At 42.7% G+C, this 20014-nt stretch overlaps 1 protein-coding gene across 4 annotated transcripts in view; it reads right to left on the reverse strand.

Annotated features, from left to right (window-relative positions):
- Positions 1 to 20014, reverse strand: part of osbp2b (oxysterol binding protein 2b) — a 61347-nt gene that overhangs the window by 8019 nt on the left and 33314 nt on the right. For 3 of the 4 annotated variants that reach the window (XM_065951672.1, XM_029281581.2, XM_065951674.1), the window contains 10 exons: positions 15975 to 16225; positions 9246 to 9444; positions 7095 to 7215; positions 5673 to 5739; positions 5081 to 5233; positions 4296 to 4541; positions 3886 to 4006; positions 3183 to 3286; positions 1369 to 1464; positions 74 to 258 (listed from right to left, as the gene is read on the reverse strand). In XM_065951672.1, coding sequence (XP_065807744.1) covers positions 74 to 258; positions 1369 to 1464; positions 3183 to 3286; positions 3886 to 4006; positions 4296 to 4541; positions 5081 to 5233; positions 5673 to 5739; positions 7095 to 7215; positions 9246 to 9444; positions 15975 to 16225 — 1543 coding nt within the window. The remainder of the gene's footprint in view (positions 1 to 73; positions 259 to 1368; positions 1465 to 3182; positions 3287 to 3885; positions 4007 to 4295; positions 4542 to 5080; positions 5234 to 5672; positions 5740 to 7094; positions 7216 to 9245; positions 9445 to 15974; positions 16226 to 20014) is intronic. The other variant, XM_065951673.1, reaches the window with a different exon arrangement.

Raw genomic sequence — 20014 nt, forward strand, 5'->3', positions numbered from 1 at the left:
TGGACAGAACATTTTAAGCTGTTCTAACTCGTCTTTGAATCATAACGATGTGGAGGGAGCGAGCAGCACTTACGGTAGAGGGTATTTCTTCCACAGCAGTTTGGGGGACAATGTCTGATAGACGGTCTTCTGCTTGCCCTCTGATCCGCTGCCGCCTCTGCTGCTCTGAACGATCTTGGCACTCTCTATTTTATCGTCCCACGTACCAGAGAGGATGAAGTGAGCATGGCCGCCGCTGTCCGCCACCACACCTGTCACCTACAAAGAGGGAAAACAGAACTCATTATAGAGAGACTCCTCCAAATGTTCAGCACCTGAAGACACATGCCTCCAAAACCAGCACATTTCCATTACATTATCCCAGATCAGTCTCTTCCTGAGGAGCACAGCATTCAGCCCCATATTTAGAGAACTCGTACTTCCAAAGTAGGTTACCTCAATGTCACCTGAATGAATTAAAGTCTTCTATATTTTACAACAGAGAGCCTGATTCACTAAAGTGTTGCAAACTCGTGCAAATGAGACGACAAGAAACGGTCTAATTAACAAAGCACATGAAATGGTTAAATTGCTACAGAGCAAATAGCATCTCTGTGCGTTAGCTTTTTGCATGTATTTACATAATCCAGTATACACATATTTAGGCCTCATTGCAAAAAAAAAAGTGTCATTCATTACTGACTGTGCAAACAGCCCACTCAGTTAGAGTTAAAAAATAACCATCTGCGAGAGTTGGTGATAACTGCGCCACAGTACAGTATATAAGAGAATTATAAGGGCTGAACTTTTCAGTAATCAGGACAACAATTCCACCTTTGCATGACCGGAAACCAGGATAAATCATCTGTAAATGAAGCCTGGAAATGATAATTAAAAATCACTATTTTTATACTTCAGGGTAAGCTCCTTCCAGGGCAACACCTGCTGATACAGTCACAAATTCATACGCACTTTCTAGGCTGTTATAAAGAATGGGGATGAGTGTGTGTGATGTTTTTAAAAGTCTGGACGAGCTGCTCACGCTGGCTCACACATGGAAGGATGAAACTCATTTTTAAAGTATGGGCTTCATGTTAATCTTGTAAAGGTGTCCCCTCTCTTGTCAGCTCATCGTCTGTACATGGACAGAATCCATCAGAGCAAACTGCACAGAACAGGGCGTGTTTGAACCATGCTTTATGAATAAGATCTTCAGATAGGGCAGATAATAAAGGGGGCAGTTCATGCTGGATAAATCCACTGATGGTGAATTATCCCCTGAGAGAGTACTGATATATTTGTTGGTGCTGTCCAGCAGGAGGCAGCATCACACAAATTAACACGTCATCACATGACGTCATACCCAAGGCGTAGTGTTTTAGCGTTTACCTTGCGGGGAACGTCCCTGGAGAAATAACTGTAGGGAGAGAACTTGAGCTGGCAGGTCTCCTTGGTCCTGTGATTCACAATCTCAATGTCCCCCGACTGCAAAGACACAAAAAGAGGCAGAGTGAGAGAGACAAACACACAGAGACAACGACAGCAAACTCAAATGATCCAGTCTGCTTATTTAACAACAACGTGTCAGCACAGACCGAGCTGCATCCAGAGAGGAAAATGGCATCGGCAGATTTGGTTCAATAGTTCAATTTCACATCTCATATTTGTGTCTTTTGTAGCTTCTTGCAGCTATTTTGCTTTCTCTGGAATAAACAGTGTCATTTCCAGTGACTGCTTCGCTGTAATTTTTGTGCTTAAGAAGATAGAATTCGAGCTGGATGATATTTAATTCTCATGGACTTTTACACTGCCATATAAAAAAAAACATGTTTGCTACATGATAATCACAAAGCTGTCTCTGGCCTCACTTTCTGTACTTTAAGAACATCGTCTACACTTGCTCAAAGTGGAGAATAAGTATCAAAATAGTTTCCATAGTTTGGTATGAAGTTTTCTGGCTGACCTTGTTCTGCACCAGAGGGCAGCAGAGGTGGTGTGAGAGGGTGAATGTATTGAATCGTAGCAACAATAAGAAAGAGTGAAGACACTGAAATCTTGTTTGGATACCACGGCAACAACAATAAAGCTCTAGCTAATCATTATTGTGTAATTTCTTGTTTTTGAATGACAAAGAGATGCATGCAAACTCTCGCACACTGTCGAAATTGCACAAATATTTTGGCACATTTCAGTACAGAAAGAGAGCTGTGACTTTAAATGGACCACAGCTCCTCTCTCTCTCTTCCCTTCACTGCAGCTTTGGGTAAAATATCTGTTATATCTGGGTTATATCTGGGTAATTCGGGTAAAGTGCTCTGTAGTCAGGGACTATGATGTGATCCATTTAATTACAACTAAACAAGACAAAGTTGCCAGTAAACACTTGCGTGTACAGCTTAAACTTTTCTGCTGATGCACGGAGCAGCCGTGTTGGATTTTAGCTCAGGCTACTTAAGTTCCTCCAAGTCAGAATTCACACATCAGGTCCTGATGACTGGCAACTCATATTTTCTGACTTCCAAGATTAAATGGAACGCATCATTAAAAACTTTGAACTAAAGGTTTTTCTGTTTTGCATGAGGTAGTAAATGCATTTGACACTCCTGTTTTAGACACCAAGTCAAATAGTGCCAAATGATGATTGAACACAAACCTCCACATGCTTTCTTTGAAAACATACTTCAGCTGTCCAAGAAATATCAAGAAATACTGCATTTTTTGTGGCTTTGGTTTCATAACTGGTTGCAAATATTTTAAAAATATCCCGCAGCTGACACGTCTTCTTGTTTCGCACATAAAGAGAAGAAGGGGAAGCTGCTTAATTATTACACAACAACAACAAAAGAGGGACTGGTCTAGCACACGTCACAAGCAAAGACCTGGAAAAAGAAAAAGAATATCCTCGTAAACAGACTCAGCTCTGTACAGACTGACAGACGTGCAGATGTGAGGTCGGCCCCTCCCCCACATATCTGGGCCATCTCCGAGAAAGAAGAGGCAGTTATTTTAGGGTGTTATTAGACATCAAAGCTGTATAGATAAATCCCTGGAGATTGTGAAGCTCTGCTCTGATTGGCTTCTTCACATCTCTCTCCTCTCTGCTGTTCTGTTCCACAGACTGCTGCTGCATGTGAGGAAAACAACACACATCTATATGCCTCTGTGGGCGATCCGTTAATCATGAAGGGTAAACAAAAACAAACCTGGTCAATCCACAGCTTGCCCACGATGATATTGTGCACTGTGGAGGTGACCTTTCTCCACACATAGTGGTTCCCGCTGGAGTGGAAATGCAGGTGAATGGCACCTGGGGAGAGACAGCGGACGACAGAATAAATATCAGAGCTGTTTTGTAGCCAGTGTGACCAAACCCCTAAAGTGTTACGTTGTGAGTTTGCCTTTTTTTAAATTCTAAATCTGGCGTCACTTTTACCTGCAGCAGCTGAAGAACACATTTCTAACAGCGATTCCATCTATTGCATGTCTGACCTCACCGCCAAAGATTTATAACAAAGTATTTCACCATTAATGCTTCCACTTTAGATTTTGTTTCCCCGCTTAGAGAGCAGCACCTCACAGCAGGATTATACATAACAGGCGGTGCGAGAAGTCAGAAAAATACCTCGGCATCCCTTGGCTGGACCTTCATCCATCAAATCTCTCATTTATCAGAGCCAACAGAGCCCGTCTCTCTGCCACCCCCGAGCAATAGAGAGCTTCCTTTAGGGCCCATACTTTATGATCGTGTCAAGCGGGTCATAAAACCCTCCTGATTCATTCTCTCTCTCTCTCTCTCTCTCTCTCTCTCTCTCTCTCTCCTCTGCCTCGTGTGGCTGTTCAAAGGAGGAACCCTTTATTTACACATGTAGTTTGTTTGCTTCCCCTGCTGATATTGAAGTGTCTCACCCAGAGGCATTATGGAGAGGTATTTGCCACGGAACTTGCTGGCGATGGTGATTTCCTGCCACAGGGTCCAGCCTCGTTGGGAAATCACATGATGTGCAGCTGCAGGGGGGTGGTGGCTCACCTGGGATGGAAAGCAGACTTTGTGAGATAGATCTGTACACTAAACATCACTCTGCACATTCCTGCATAACTCTAGGGATCTTTCAATTCTTGTAATGCACATATTTGTGTATTATATTTTTAGAGATGTTTCAAAATCCTGGTATGTGGAAACGTACTTGGCAATAAATCTGATTCTGAGGTGGAGCGGATATAAGAGACGTATTAAAAAACACTTGCTGACCTTGTCTACTTCAGATTGTGTCCTGCGTGCCATGCACATAACTGAGTGTGTAAACAGGAACTCTTACCTGCTCACACAGCGAGCGGTAGCCGTACTCCTCCAGGCGATCGAGCTCGTAGGTCTCGCCCAGGAGGGGGTTGAACGGCTTGGCTGTCCGGTGGACCGTGGTGGAGTAGGAAGAGACGGAGAAGGCGGCGACCAGGCACATCTGCTCCAGGGAGGAGTCACAGCGCGCCGCTTTGTCTAGAAGCTCGTGATACTCAAGATCCTCGGTGAGACGCTGCAGCATCGACAGAGGCTCGTTGAAGTTTACCTTGGTGAGAGGATGAAGGAGGAGGAGGAGGAGGAGGTGTGAGACGCATTACAAAGCTCCTGTAAAGTTTTGGGTAAAGTTGCATGTATGAACGCAAAACGGCCGATTTCCTCCCTCCAACTTTATGCAGATTTTTTCCTGCCGGCCCCCTTGTTAAATGTCTGTGTGAAGAGCGGATGTGTCATTGTGTGGCGCAGCACCACAAGCGAGCAGGCAGGAGTGATGACATGTGCATCGGTGCAACATCTTGATTGTGGTAAAGCTGCTTTACACTTTCTTGGTTCTGAAGTATGTTCTTAACCGCTCACTTGTTCATACTGTAAAAACGTCCAGTTACAAGTAGCATTAATACAAAGCTGAAAACTGTCACTATAGATTTGGACGCTCTCTCCCACTGTAAGGGACATGTGTCAACAGGCGAGTCAGGAAGATTTCAGGGGCAGCCTGTCCTGTAATTGTTTTTAGATGTTTTCAGGAGTGAAAAAGTCTGAACTAATTCATTCTGAATCAAGAAGGAGGGCCGTGCCTGCGACACTTACTGGCATGGGGATTTTGGAGAGTTCCTTGCCGATGCAGTTCTTCATGATGCTCCACAAGTTGAGGGAGTAGTTGGGTTTGTCCGGGACATGAGTCCGCCTCTGTCTGCGAGGCTGCAGCTCCTTCCCCGACACGTCGTTATAGCTCGGAGACATCTGGGATCAGGTGAAGAAGAGAAAAGAAAAGGTTTGAGAAAGTTTGAGAGAAAAACTTAATGGACAGCTCGGAGTTATAACAGGAAGTAAAAGCAGACTGATGGAGCAGGAGAGACAGCTCGAGACAGAAAAAGACACAGATGTGAGTTGAGGAAAAGAAGGAGCCGTGGAGAGCTGAGGAGAGAGAGGAGCAGATGTCTGACTGGTAATTAAGATTGATAAGAATGTAGCAGCTGTGTGTCTGACAAGCACACACAAAACCTGCCTGTGTGTGTGTGTGAAAGGTAAGCAGGGAAAGAACTGTGAGAACAAAACACTGAAAACACTATTTAAATGTAAATAAGCAGCACAAGTGGATACACAGTGAGAGGACGACAGTCGGCGGTGTTCATAAATGTCAGTCCTGTTAGTCGAGCTCGTTAGGACGACAGAAGCTTACATGGTTGTCCTGGTTCCAGTCACTGGGCTGACCTCCACTCGCTCCGCTCAAATTACTCTGAGATCTCCTGGAACACAACGGAATATTTTCAGCAGTTAAGACTCAAGCCCTCTCTTTCATTTCCAACTTTGCACAAACATCCAATTCAAACACAATACACACAAAAAGAAGCCAGATTGTTGGGTATTACAGGAAAGTTAAATCCTAGTTTAAGATTTATATGATTCTTAATGGTTTCTCTAGATTTGAGGGAAATGTTGCAAGAGATAAGTCGAAACAATGAAAACACTCAAGTTGTTTTTTATAATAATAGAATATGACAAGACAAGTGGAGATATCAGCGAGAGACAGACTCATCTTCAGGACAATAAATAAATAAATGTACTGGAGAGACAACGACAGAGAGGGGGAGAGAGAGAGAGACAGGGCGAGAGAGAGAGAGAGAGAGAGAGAGAGGGAGAGGGAGAGAGAGAGGGAGAGAGAGAGAGAGAGACAGAGAGAGAGACAGAGAGAGACAGAGAGACAGAGACAGAGAGAGAGAGAGAGAGAGAAAGACAGAGAGACAGAGACAGAGAGAGAGAGAGAGAGAGAAAGACAGAGAGAGAGAGAGACGAGAGAGAGAGAGAGAGAGAGAGAGAGAGAGAGAGAGAGAAAGACAGAGAGACAGAGAGACAGAGACAGAGACAGAGACAGAGAGAGAGCGAGAGAGAGACAGAGACAGAGAGACAGAGACAGAGACAGAGAGAGAGAGAGAGGGACAGAGAGAGAGAGAGAGAGAGAGAGAGAGAGAGAGAGAGAGAGAGAGAGAGAGAGAGAGAGAGAGAGAGAGAGAGGTCACAGTTTATATTATATTATAACGTTTCGGTGTGATTGCCAAAATTTGGCAATCAAAAACATGAAATGACCAAAATATTAGGAGCCTGTTCGTCCTATTTTTGTTGCCGTGGTATTAAAACAGGTGTTGAAACTGTTGGAGGTTTACAAACATGATATCAAAGTTTAAAACTCTAGTTTTGTGACAACCCTGCAAGGCACGATACAAATAGGAAAAATTAAAGTAATGCCTCATTGGTGCTGGATTACTCTGATCTTAAATGTTGTATTGTTCCTGCTCTAGCTGCACCCTGGATGAGCACCGATTGATTCTTAAACTACAATATAAATATACTAAGAGACTGAGGAAAGCAGACAAGGGTGACTCTTGTGTTTGTTTGTTTTTTTAAGTAAAGTTAACATATATGAAAAACACTCTGCAGAGCCTTGCACTGCTATTTGTGATTAAGTTAAGTTGCAGCATCATGAGCCATCAAAGAGAGGCCTTTTCATCTGTCATATTTACTATTATAAAAAAAAGTGAACATGCACATACAGAAAGTGTCTTCACTGATCACAACCACACCTGTATCTCTGCCTGTGACTGACCTGTGCTGTGTGCTCTCAGTGGCCGTCACTGTGATGAATGCAGGGGAGTCCTCCATGGCATCAAAGAACTCAGTATCCTCATCGTCACTCGCTTCTTCCTTGGGCAGCCTCTCACTCCCTTCTGTCGGGACGGGGACATTAGAGAGTTGTCGCAAACGGCATTCAAAAGCAGAACAACCCGTCACATGACTGTGAGACTGTTTTTAACAGAGTTCAGGAGAGAGCGGTCTTTAATCACGTACCCATGGCAATTAATCAAGGAATAATCAGCTTAGTCAAAATTGGCAATGTTCCTGCTGGTTAACTAGCCTGAATGATGTTAGGCCCTCGGGGTGTGCCTCTCATTCTCAGGTTTTTCAACGTTTCATATTCTGTATGCTCACTGGTTCATTATGTGTGTGTAAACTGGAGCTTCCAGCAGAGACAAAACCTTACATCAGGTATCGGGAACACTTCAGTGACAAGTTGTTCCATTAAAAAAACTGTTGAACGATGACCTTCATTAGTCAAACATCCATCCATCCATCCATCCATCATCTCGACCACTTATCCCGTCTGGGGTTGCAGGTGACTGGAGCTGTTCCAAGCTGTCATTGGTTGAGAGGCGGGGTTACACCCTGGACTGTTCTCCAGTCAATCACAGCACTGACAGACAAAGACATACACCCAGCCACACTCACACTCACACCTAGGGGGAATTTTAGTGTCAGCAGTTAACCTAACGAGCATGTCTTTGAGCTGTGGGAGGAGGAGAACCCACGCACGCACAGGGAGAACATGTAAACTCCACACAGAGAGGCTCCTGTCCAAGTCGAAACAGGAACCACCTCGCTTTGAGGTAACAACGCTAATCACTGTGCAGCTCCCGTACTCAAACAATCAACCATACAACCAAAGTTTACAATTGTTATTTTCATTCAACCTCTTTGCTATCATTATGTATTTAACACCACAAAGTTACATTTCAAATTAAGAATTTATTTTAGACTTAGTTAGTATAAGCCTGAAATAAGTTGTTTGATTTGAGAATATTTCATGTCCTTGACAAAATGTTTTTTTTTGCACCACTTGAAGCGATCAAAGGAGGAAATCCTTTAGCTGCACAGTTAGCATCGTTTGCAGAACGGCTAAATACTATTTCTATCTGTAATTGTTTGTAATGGTTTTAGAATCGTTTAGTGCAGCACCAGAACATAAGTCGTGTTTGGAGTTTAGGCTCCGGACTCATCACTCGTCGCAGATTTGTTTGACATGCAAAAATTTGAGGAGTGATGAGATAACATTTTAAGCCCCCTAGTTGGAGCATGCAGGTGGATGCTGTGGTGGTGGGACTGGTGCGGGGCAGAGCCTGCAGTCACAGAGCAGTGGGAGAGACTGGAAATCTTTCAGCTCCAATAGAACTCCAGTTTGAGAGGACGTGTTTGTGAGGTGAGTGTGGGGAAAGAAGCATATCAGTGTGAAATCAGCGCAGCTCGATTTGCCTGCCAGATCAAGCTCACAGACGTCGATCAATGAAGTAAAACACGCTACAACCAATACAATACCTTTTTTTTTATGATTGTTGAAGACAACCAATAAGAAAGGTTGCTAAAAGGTGATCAGAACACATCCTCTAGTTTTGTTTCTGTACTTATGAAGCCATTATTAAAGTCGGCAGAGAGAGAGAAACCACCGTCTCTACATCCCTCTATTCTGAGAAATAAAAACATCTTCCTGTTTAGAAATCAAATGCGGTTTTAGGATTGTTGTGCAAATGACCTTTGTATCATTTTTCAGAGAGAGAGAAGTCTTTGTTAGTCAGGGTTCATCTGCAAAGCGTAATGGTTTAAGACGCACAGACGGTGGTCCCAACAGCTGAAGGCATGCTGGGTTATATCCAATTTAACAAAGAAATAAACAAACAGATGCACAGTTAGAAAGAAAAGACTACAAGACCAGCAGGCCTTAATGGAAATAATTACCATCTCTTACTTAGCAATAATCCAATTAAAACCTTGTCACACAACTTAGAAGAATATTCGTCGTCTACATAAGGATGTCTACAAAGAAATCCTGAAGACACACATGACTGTTATTGAGTATAGTGAGGTTTCCATGGAGGCCAAGATGAATTAGTAACACACACACACACACACACACAGACAGTCTCACCCTTGTTGGTGGTAGGGGCTTTGGGTGTGGTGGAAGCGAGCGTCGGCGCTTCTCTCCACGCTCGCTCCAGGCTGTTATGCTGCTTGGCTAGCTGTTCAATGGTCTCCTCTAGATGGGTGCGCTGCTCTCGCTCATACTGCAGCGCCCGCTGCCATCTCCTACTGTGAGTCTCTGCTAGGTCCAAGAAGTCTCGACAGGCCTGGAGAGAGAGAAACACACGAGTACATGAACACACACACACAGCACTGAAAGATCCTGACAAGTTTCTTCTCACTTGTTAGGAATAATAGATCAAAGTTTTGCATTTAAAAATCCTGCAGCATCTTTCAAGAGTTCCCTAAATCAGGGGTCCTCAAACGTTTTTAGACCATGGACCCCTTTCAGGTGAGATACTTTTCCAAGGACCCCATCATTATCGTGTTGTTGATAAGCTATTAATACTATGTGGCAATGTGCTATATAGTACTTTGCAACGATAGAATTAGGCTACATTTATACTTTCCAAGTAATTCATTACTATATCAGAATTGATTTAATGGCACAAAACTAAAGTGGGCGGGAGTATCGGACAAAATAGCTGATTATATTGGTCCAAGAGGTCCCAGTTTGTAGATATGCTTTTTCAATGATATAGCACACTTGTACAATTGTTTGTAAAAGGGGGGTGAAGCCCTGTTGAGATTTGTGAGTCGGAAGATTTTTGTATGTGATGCGGGACTTGATCTGGAGCCAGTGAAAGTGGATGAGGGTGGGGGGGGTGGATGTGCTGCCAGGGCTTAGTGCGGGTGAGAACCCTGGCAGCTGAGTTCTGCACATACTGGAGCCCGTCCAGGGATTTGCTAGGTACCCCGCACCGGACTCCATAGCAATAATCCACAGGGATAAGTACCTTTTGTTCCAGCTCCAGTCTAGGCAACTTATTTTTAAGAAACACATTTCATTCATAAAACCTTGTCCTTCTTCTCTTGTCCGCTTAAAGCAACCACAGAGAGAGAGTTGGGATTGAAACAGGTTTAAGGACACATGGTTAACTGTTGTAATCAAGCCTATTTATCGTCTTTGTTTCATGCAGTCATCATGCGTTGATTACTGCTTCTCCCCGCTGTGTTTAACGTGAATCAGAGCGCATCACAAACACAGAAAACATCGGGCAGCGATGAACTAGGTTAACCCCCTGATTGGATTGGTGCCTTCTTATTTATGTTCACACCTTCAAAGAACCAGAAGCCACTACGCCTTCCTGTTCCCGTGATGTCTTTAAACTGTCTGTGTCTCGTGTCCTGAGCTCGGGGAAAAGAGTGTTTAGTTTTGCTGCTCCCACCGCATGGAATTTTCTCCAAAATGACTTGAAATTGGCGGAGCTCATTTGGCTTGAAGCCTCTTGGCTCGATCTTAAAAGATAAAAAAACGCGAGACAATTGGACAGTGCCTGATGTGTTTCTGAATTGTAATCTGTGATCAAGATTCTGCACTTTATCTGTAAATCAATTTGCACAATGTAAATTGTTGCTCTCTCTTAACTTATTGGTTGTCTCTTTATCATGAAATGCTTTTTTATGACGTGTGCTGCTGCCCTCTTGGTCAGGTCACCCTTTGTGAAAGAGATCCTGATCTCAATGGGTTATTTACCTGGTTAAATAAAATAAAATTGGATAGGAGAAACTATAGTTGAGTCAAGAGGGGGGGCATCATTGTTGCTACTTTGCTTTTACAGCTCAGACAAAAGAGAGGTTACTTCAGATCAAACACATGTATCATGTCAGCACCGCATCATATGTCTGACGGCCTTGCATCACAGTGAGCTCAAAGGTCAATGAACCTAAATAACACCTCACAGCCGACAACATGCACCATGAAAATGTCATGTGACGGCTACTGAGCTGTCGGCATGGAGGCCCTCAGAGGAGGGTTTTCAGAATAATCACTGTGAAATGGCTTTTAAGCATTTTACAACATTTTGTTTGAGATAGTGATTTTCCACAGAGGGACAGCATGTGATTAAATGTCCTCCACTCAGCATTTGTAGCAGAGTGCTTAGAAGTACTGTGTGTCAGCTGGACGGACTACCGTAACACAAAGGTCAAATAATCTAGAGTTCTCTGGCTGTTGAGATTACAGCTGGGATCTGTGCAGTATCACTTTGAGGCGGCAGGAAGAGAAACGAGGATGTGGTGGATGTGACCTGACTGCCTCCGTGATTTGTCCAGAGAGCAGGTTAGATATCCGTCAGATGGAAAAAGTGACTCTCAGCAGTTTGTTAGCAGAAAGCGACCTCTGGGGAAGACTTAGGTTTAAGCAGGTATTTTATTACATTCTGTTTGTATTTGTAGTATAATGTAAAATGAAATAAAGGAAAATTATTAAATGTGATTTATGTTCTTTTTATGTAAACACAAAGTAAACGCTAATCCCAAGAGGAGAAAGATTTCAATGGTTGTGAACTGGAGCTGCGGAATTAACATACATTTTTTGTATCATCGCGATATGAACATTCGCAATAATCACGTCGCAACAACAACAACTATTCCTCGCTCAGCATGCGTGCATCTTATATATATGTATATGACTGTATATATGCATGTAAATATATGCCATCATCACTCAAGTTTTACTTAGCGTTTGCAAAATGTCTTGTTTCTTGATCTGGCAAGTGATTCTCTTTTTATTTTTCCGCCGCTTATTTTAATACAATTCTTAGTTTTACCGTTCCTGGTTTCCGGTTAGATGAAACCTGTTCGGTTACAAATGTTGGCTGATATGTTGAGTAACTGACTCGTCCTTCTGTTTACTATCTTTTTTATCTTCCATTTATAAAGATTGGGTTGGGATCGGGGAGGGCAGGAACTGGTTTGATGGTTGATGGAGGCGGGAGGGGTCTTGCTTTTTTATTTTTATTTTTTTGTTCGTTTTTGTTTTGTTTTTTTGTTTTTCCTTTGTTTCACTGTGTTTTGTTTTGTCCTGGCTTTATGGAGATGTGAAGTGTACCTCTTGTGTTTTTGTTTGTCTATTGGGTGTTACTATAATAAAATAAAAACATTTAAAAAAGCATGCGTGCATCTTAATTCTGGGGTGGAGGTCTGGGTCTAATTGCAAACAATAACTGGTGCAAAAAGCAGCATTTTGATTTGTTTTAGACACAAACCTTCGAGTTATAGCTAACCTGACTCTTTACTATGTGTTTGTATATTACACTGCGCATCATTAAACTCTTTTATCACATATTCTGGTGGTTGTAAGTTATTAGTTATTATGCAGTGTTTTAGTACTAGAAATCAGTGTTGACCACTTTTTGAAGGTCTCGGTCACATCTGGAAATCTAAAGCATTTTTACTCGGTCTTGTCTCGGGTCTCAGACTTGGTGGACTCTGGATTTTAAATCAAGACCGGTCAAGACCACCACTGAAAGGCTATTTTTCCACGTCATTACTGAGATACTTTCGAACAGAACAAATCATTTCAATATATTTATAATTAGATTTTTATCCCGCAGTTAGAGGCTGCAACCTTCCCGGTGTTACAGTCTAAGTGAGTGACAGATGATGATTTCAGTGATATTTATGGTCTTGGTCTTGTATCGGTCTCGTCCTGCCTTGGTCTCAATCTCGGTCTCCGACTCTGCCTCGATCCCTAAATGTCTCGGTCTTGGAGCACTCTGGTCTCGGTTAGTGTGGCCTTGAATACAACACCAATTTTAACAAAATGAATTTAAAATAAAATGTCCAGGTGTGGGTATGATTTAATTTCATCTTAAATATAAAATAAAATTTCGATGGCTTTAGTTGATAAACACATTACCACTTAGAGCATGAATGTAAATCACAAATGATCTGATAATGGAAACAAACCAGCCAGTGTCTTACCTTCAGTGGTTTTGCATCAAATGACTAAACTTCGTTGTCTGAGCTTCACTTTAACAGTCAGAGGGCACATATGACGACGGTTCACTTCCTCAGGAAGAACCGTGCGATGAAACTCAACACCCACTCAAAAAATACGATGGTTCCACTTTTTTTTTGTGCTGAGTCTCCAGAGCAAACACAGACTGCATGTGACTTCCGATCAGGGAAATCAGGGTCAGACTAAATAAAGTGAATGAGCAGTAAGAGCTGGCATCACCACATATCTAAATGTCACGTCCTGCCACACAAGAATGAGCAGAGTGTTATATCATTTAACCCTATCTAAAGTATCATGTGTGTTAATGCGGGGGAGAGCCTGCATTAAATGACTCACTTGAGAAGTTACATCACCACTAAATGAACGAGGGCAACCCTCTCCAAGACCAGGGTCAGATTACAGAGACTGCCATTATGCCTTCTTCTACGATAAATCTCAGAAAACGACATGTGTGACAGTAAAGTACATCATCTCCGGAGCGCCCAAAAATATGGCAGCAAAAGTCCAAACACTGTTTCTCGCTCTGCTCTCTGTTTGAGGAGAGCCATTTCAAAGACCAAGAATCATTACAGGGAGTTTGTGGCAGCACTTTCCCTCATTTAAAGCACATACTTGACAAAGCCTAAATGGCTTTTTAATGAGTCAGGCAGTCCAAGAGAGTCTTTTTTTATCGCTTGTCCAGTTAGTTTCAATTTCCAATACCAATTATAAAACAGAAATGGACGACAGAGAGATTTAGGGGGGCTCGTCGTTTTGAGCAAAGGCCTGCTGGAACATAATTAAATCTCGATTTACTTTTTCATCTCAGAACACTTCAACAAGCTGTATTACCACATACTTAAGCATTCTGGGAGTGATTATAACCTGATCTTAAGGTCAAAGTACTTGCAGATTTCCTCCGTCTGAGTCCCAGCAAAAGGTTTTTACAACTAACAGCCAAATATTTCACAATAAAATCACTCAGGCATGCACTAGAAGTAGAAACAAACAAAAGAAAAACATCGGTATCTGCAAAGCCAATCGAGAGAAGCGGAGAAAGACCAACCTGGTGTGATTGTCCAGCTTTAGTCAAAGCAGGTGTGTTTGTCTGTCTGTGTGTCTCACCGTCAGTCCAGAAGAATCTGACATTCCCCACCGTGCAGGGAGGGTCCAGGGTATGAGGGGGGGGGAACAGGGGCTATTCCTGTCTGCCCCCACCGACCCAATATCATATCTAGTATCACTCCTTCAGGACCCTCAACTCTCCCTGATCTCTCAGCCATTACAGACATACTGTAAAGCCCATGCTATGTAACATTGAGGAGACTGGAACAGGGCCAGGTTCACTAGAGGATGACCCTGGTAATCAGATCCAGAACATACACAAGAGGGAACTGAAAACCTGCCGGAGTTTTTTGTCGTCTTCTTCAATTAATCTGATAATGTGCAACATGGTATCTTAAAGTCTTTATATGTGATGTTTCACACTTAAATATAATATAAATCAAGTATATCCTCTGAAAATAACTCTGTGAGTCATGACTGTCTACAATGGGTGTAACACCCGAGTCTCACTGTCTGTGATGTTTTCAGAGTTTTCAGAGTCCTATCTTCACTTTGTTTACATCGCCGGGACGGCCGGCTGACTCCTCCCCTCGTGTATAAAAGTTGTTTGATTGAGGGACTAGAGAAAAGAAGAATAACATACTGTACTCACTGCTTAACTGTGTTTCTAGATCACGCTCATTTCAGGTAAATTTACATGCAGTGTGAAGATACCAGCATAATAAAGATCGCTAGCATTAGCATGCTAACACAACAATGCAGCGCGAGTTGTTTTGGTTTCATGCTGGTGCTCAAGGACGACATCTGCTGGATCAAAAGAAATCGCATATAAAGCCTTTTAAGGGAATTTTTCTGTTGCCACTCCAAGGGTTTCTCTATCCTCAGCACATCAGTCTGTTACTGATCGAGGTTGTGCTGTTGAACTGAATATAATCACTGATTACGTTTAGCATTCGGCCTGCAGCCTCTTGCTTATGAATAACTCTTAAAGACAGCCACAGCAAGCTGATATTAGGTACAGCTTTGCGTGTGCTATTGCTTTTCCACAACAGTTCTATAAGCTGCACAATCTTAAATAGTAAACTACAGGTTCTTGCCTTCTGTCTGTGGAAGCGTTCATTTAACTCCAACAACATGATCAGTTCCTCGTCTTTACTGGAAGTTGAGGAAGCAACCGAAACATTTTCTTGTTCGCTTGCTGCTCTGTGAAGGTCTGCATGTTACCACGGATCAGATTGTTTGTTTTAAGTACGTATGTAAGTATGACATCACCCGTTGTTTATGAAAGATGGCAGTTGCCATACTGGAAATGCTGACTCCAACTAACTTCCAGTTAATGGAGACACATGCTGTCAGGATTTGGTCTTATGTAGTTTTGTATTTTAAGTTTATATTTCCTGTTTTAGTAGTTCTCGTTTCCTAGCTTAGTTTCTAGTGTTTTTATTTTGTAAAAAATCACACATTAAGCCTTTAAATGCCTCCTGACCAATTAAATAATTTAGTCAGAACTAACTGAATTACATTTAATTGGATTAAACTTTTTGCTGATTCTAACGGCGTCAGAAACGACTGTTTGCTTTGATGACAGTTCTTTGAAGCCACTGCAAACTACCAGATTAATATTTGGTGACATTTATTTTGACAGGATGTGGTCGGGTGTTGAGCTACTTCTCTCATCCTGCAGCACTCTGACTCTTGTTTAACGTGCTACACTAGGTGACATGTTGATCATGCGGATGGTCCCTCACTGTGGCTGTGTCTCGTCGTCCCCGCGTCGCAGCTACTCACATTGATCATAGCATTGGAAGTGATGCGGAAGAGGGTGGCTCGCTCGTTGACCGCCTTGATCTTCTCCCCTCCCTCCACGGGGACCTTCAGACCCTCGAGCTCGCTGAGGGAGCGCTGCAGGGCCGCCCCGTGCTTGGCGATCAGATCGTTGCATGTGCTGAGGTCGTCGAGCTTGCTGACGAGTATCTTCAAGGTGCCTTGAAGCTCGCTGCGGTCCGACTGGGACGTAGGCTCCTCGTCCCCGGAGTCGTCTGGAAGAGAGAGAGAGGACACGCGTCACAAACACAGAAGCAAATATTATTAGGATTTTTTCCTAAATTGGCAAACAAATATTAAACTTCTCTAATCCTCAGAGACTTCCGCTTGCTGAGCTTAATAACAGAAGACTCGTGACAGACACAAGAATTGTGCTGAAACTACAAATATATGACGTCATCATCAGGTGGTGTTTTTTCACGTTATCTCGTTTATTTTTAGCGCGTTTAGTGAGGATTGTTTAAAAATGAAACTCACACAAACAAATGATAGAAAGACAAGTAACTGTCACTATGACGACAACACATTAAACTGATTAGTGACGTTAGTTAAATGAGTGATAATTGGACAGTCAGGATTTCACACACGGTCTCACAAACACACCGATTTGACAGCGACGCACGAAATCCGAGCGACTTTGACTGCAGAAACACTTAAAACAAATGTAAATGTGCCGCTGTATGAGGGCGCTGCATTTTGAATACACACAGAGCTCGCCCATTTCCCCATGAGCCTTTGCAGGAGCAGCTGTCTCTCACCGTGATGTCACTATAGAGAGGTTACTCAAGCTTAAACAGAACATACGAGAACAGTGTTGCAGTGTCAGCCTTAAATTACACACACACACTCACACACACACACACACGCACTGCCAGCACACACACAGACAGAAATACACTGAGGGTGAAGCCAAGGTCCATAAAAAAACCCTGTGACATCGTAAAAGAAACTAATACAAGGTGGCAATAGAACCTCTGATATTAAGTGTTAATCATAATATTTGCTAAAAAAAAATGATTCTGCATTTCAAGCAAAGAACACACTGGAGTTTTGAGAGTGAGGAATATTTGCACACCTGTGCATTCATCACATCTCCACTCACACGGGAGAATATTTCACTTCATAAAAGCATCTGTGTTTGTGTGTTTCTGTTTGAATAAATAAAGCTGACAAAACAAGCCCATATGGCTGAGATAAAATTCAAAGCCCCAGCTTCAGTGCTGCTGGTGTCCTTAAACTCTCAACACATTCTGGCAGGCTGAAAGAAAAATAACAACCCAACAATCCTAGCAGAGAGATGTGACATATTAAAGAAGACGGAAGGAAAGAAGGGGCACACGCAGGGGATTGAAATGAGCAGCAAGAGGAGAGGAAAATATATCTCAGGTTAAAGGTTTGAGTGCAGCGCAGAGACTGTTGTGCAGAGAGAAAGTACCCCCCCCCCCCCTCTAACTCGCCCTTCTGACCTTCAAAAGGGAATGTCTTCACCATGCCTGCACTACACAGAGTCTGCTTTGTCACAATAGAAAGGTCTGTTATGTGGCTGATATCACTGTCAGAGTATTGGCAATACTTTCTCCTCAAAAACATTGCAGCAGGCTGTGACCTTGCAGAGGGAGAGACTATCACCTCTGTCACATCTATTTGCTTCCTGCAATGTGAAGCATGGATCCCGGCCTGGGGGGGAGGATGCAGCAATCATACCGAGTTCACATTTTACCAAGACGTCCTCCAGGAAAAAGGGTCGAGCTTCCACTAAATGGACTAAATGGAAAATGGACTTGAGCTTGGTTGGAGCTTTTCTAGACTACTCAAAGCGCTTTTACACTGCAGGTCACACCTACACATTGACACACTGATGGTAGAGGCTGCTGAGTAAAGAGACCATCAGTACTTGGGGTTAAGTGTCTGATAGGGCACATCGGAAATGTGGCTGTAGAAGCTGGGGGTCGAACCCCTAACCTTACCGTTGAGAGACGACCGACTCTACCAACTGAGCCACAGACGCCGACACTGAGGTGGATCTGCTGCTTGATCCAATCACAAAGCTCTCAAAGATATTTTTGCCAAACGAAATGGCAGCACTTTAAAGTCTTTATATGTGATGTTTCACACTTAAATGTAATATAATTACAGGCGACATCTGCTGGATCAAAAAATAGCATATAAAGCCTTTAAAGGTGAAAAAGTTTAATATTGTTGCTTTAAAGGAAAATGTCAATAAATGGGTCTGAGACCATTTCTTTTAGTCCTACTGAAATAAATCGGCACTTAGAAGATTTGAGGTTTTGGATTAATTTGTCACGGTAACCATAAAAGTCTCAAGAGATAACATCAAATGTTTGAAAGTTGAGGACCATCCTTTAATTGATGATGATGATTTTCCACCACCAGTTTTAAACATACTGTAGATTTCTCTGAACTGTAATAAAGACTCATCCTCCGGAGACCTGAGATCCTCTGACCTTTCATCCAGCACCACCATGACATTGGCATTTGCAGTTTTATGTCTGATGACGCCAAACTCCCTGATGTCCAGGAAATGTGGCAACATGAAGCGTAGCTAAGGCAGTCATGTCCTCCTCTGTATACTTGTTGTAAAAACATTTTTATTCTCTCTGATTCTTATGTGACTGGACCCTGAACAAAATTGTTAATTTTTGCATAAACACAAAGTAATACCTTCTGAATATATGTCAAATGTATCACAAAACACTTTGCATTTACCTCATCTCTCTACTTATATTATTTCCTCTTTCTTAATTCAGATGGCTAACAACCAGAGGTGCTGGAATTTGTTTTCTGTAAAATCTGGTCAGTTTATGCTGTTGGCAGCCTGCCTACACTCACACTTCAGCTTCAAGATAAATTAACCCAAGGTGTCCGGTGAGTCCTCACAGCCATCCTGGGCTCGAGTCTGATTCTCCAGATTTGTTGCATGTTTTACCCCCATTCCCTCCTCCCAATATTTCCTGGAACTCCCTCCTGTCTTATCCTTAAAGACATAAAAAGGCCCAAAAATAGCCAATATGTAGACTGGTATTAAAATCCACAACATACAAAGATTTCAAATTTCAAAAGTTGAAGCTTATATCAAAGGAAACCAAAGAGACCTGAACTAGAAAAAACACAAGTGGAGGATGAGTAAAATGCACAAGGAGAAGCGATGATCTCTCACCATGTCTGCATTCCTTGGCATCCATTTTCCCATAAAAGGTAACCAGAGTTCAGGCTGGCAGGAGCAGCACACGCACACAGGCCTCAGTGCTCCAGATCCAGAGCTAATGTGTGAACATGTTGAACTGGCTTTCAGACACACAACCGTCTGATCATCAGAGTTGAAAAAACAAAACAGTGCAGCCAAAGGTCAACCCAGCAGCCAGACAGCGACAATGAAACCTGCTGGGAATATGGATCAGAGCTGACGCTGACTGTCACCCGTTACAGGCCAGCAGGAGAGACGGGAGCTAAATACACTGAATTTCAACACATTCACCGCAGACACAGGCAGGTAGAGAAGAGAGGAGGAAAGGAGTTTGTGTGCAGCTCCAGTGAAAAGAAAAGCCTGAGACAGTAGGAGAGGGGGAAAAGAGAAAGAGCGAGCAGACAGAGTGGGAGAGGATAATGAAATCAGCCTTAAATTGATCAAGTGTGACTATAGCAGCGCAGCTTTAAACAGAGGAGTAAGTTGGTTAATTGGTGCAGTTTTGAACTTCCTCCCACGAGACAGAAATAAGCCTGCCCCAAATCACATTTAATTGCATACCTTTTTTCGAAGTTCAAAATGAGTCCCAAACTATTTAAAACCACAGAGGAAACTTTAGAAACAGTTCTTTACACATCTGGTTTGACATATATTTGCCATAGAATAAGATGAGTGACTTCTGGACTGTGACTTGACAGCAGTAATAGTGTGCAGGGGTAGATGATGGATTTGAATTTTTTATGCTTCTGAACCTAGAAGCTGGCTCCACATCATACTTAGTTACTGATGCTGATGCCTT

Source organism: Labrus bergylta, chromosome 2 (genome assembly GCF_963930695.1).
Source record: "Labrus bergylta chromosome 2, fLabBer1.1, whole genome shotgun sequence".
In the NCBI taxonomy this organism is placed as follows: Eukaryota; Metazoa; Chordata; class Actinopteri; order Labriformes; family Labridae; genus Labrus; species Labrus bergylta.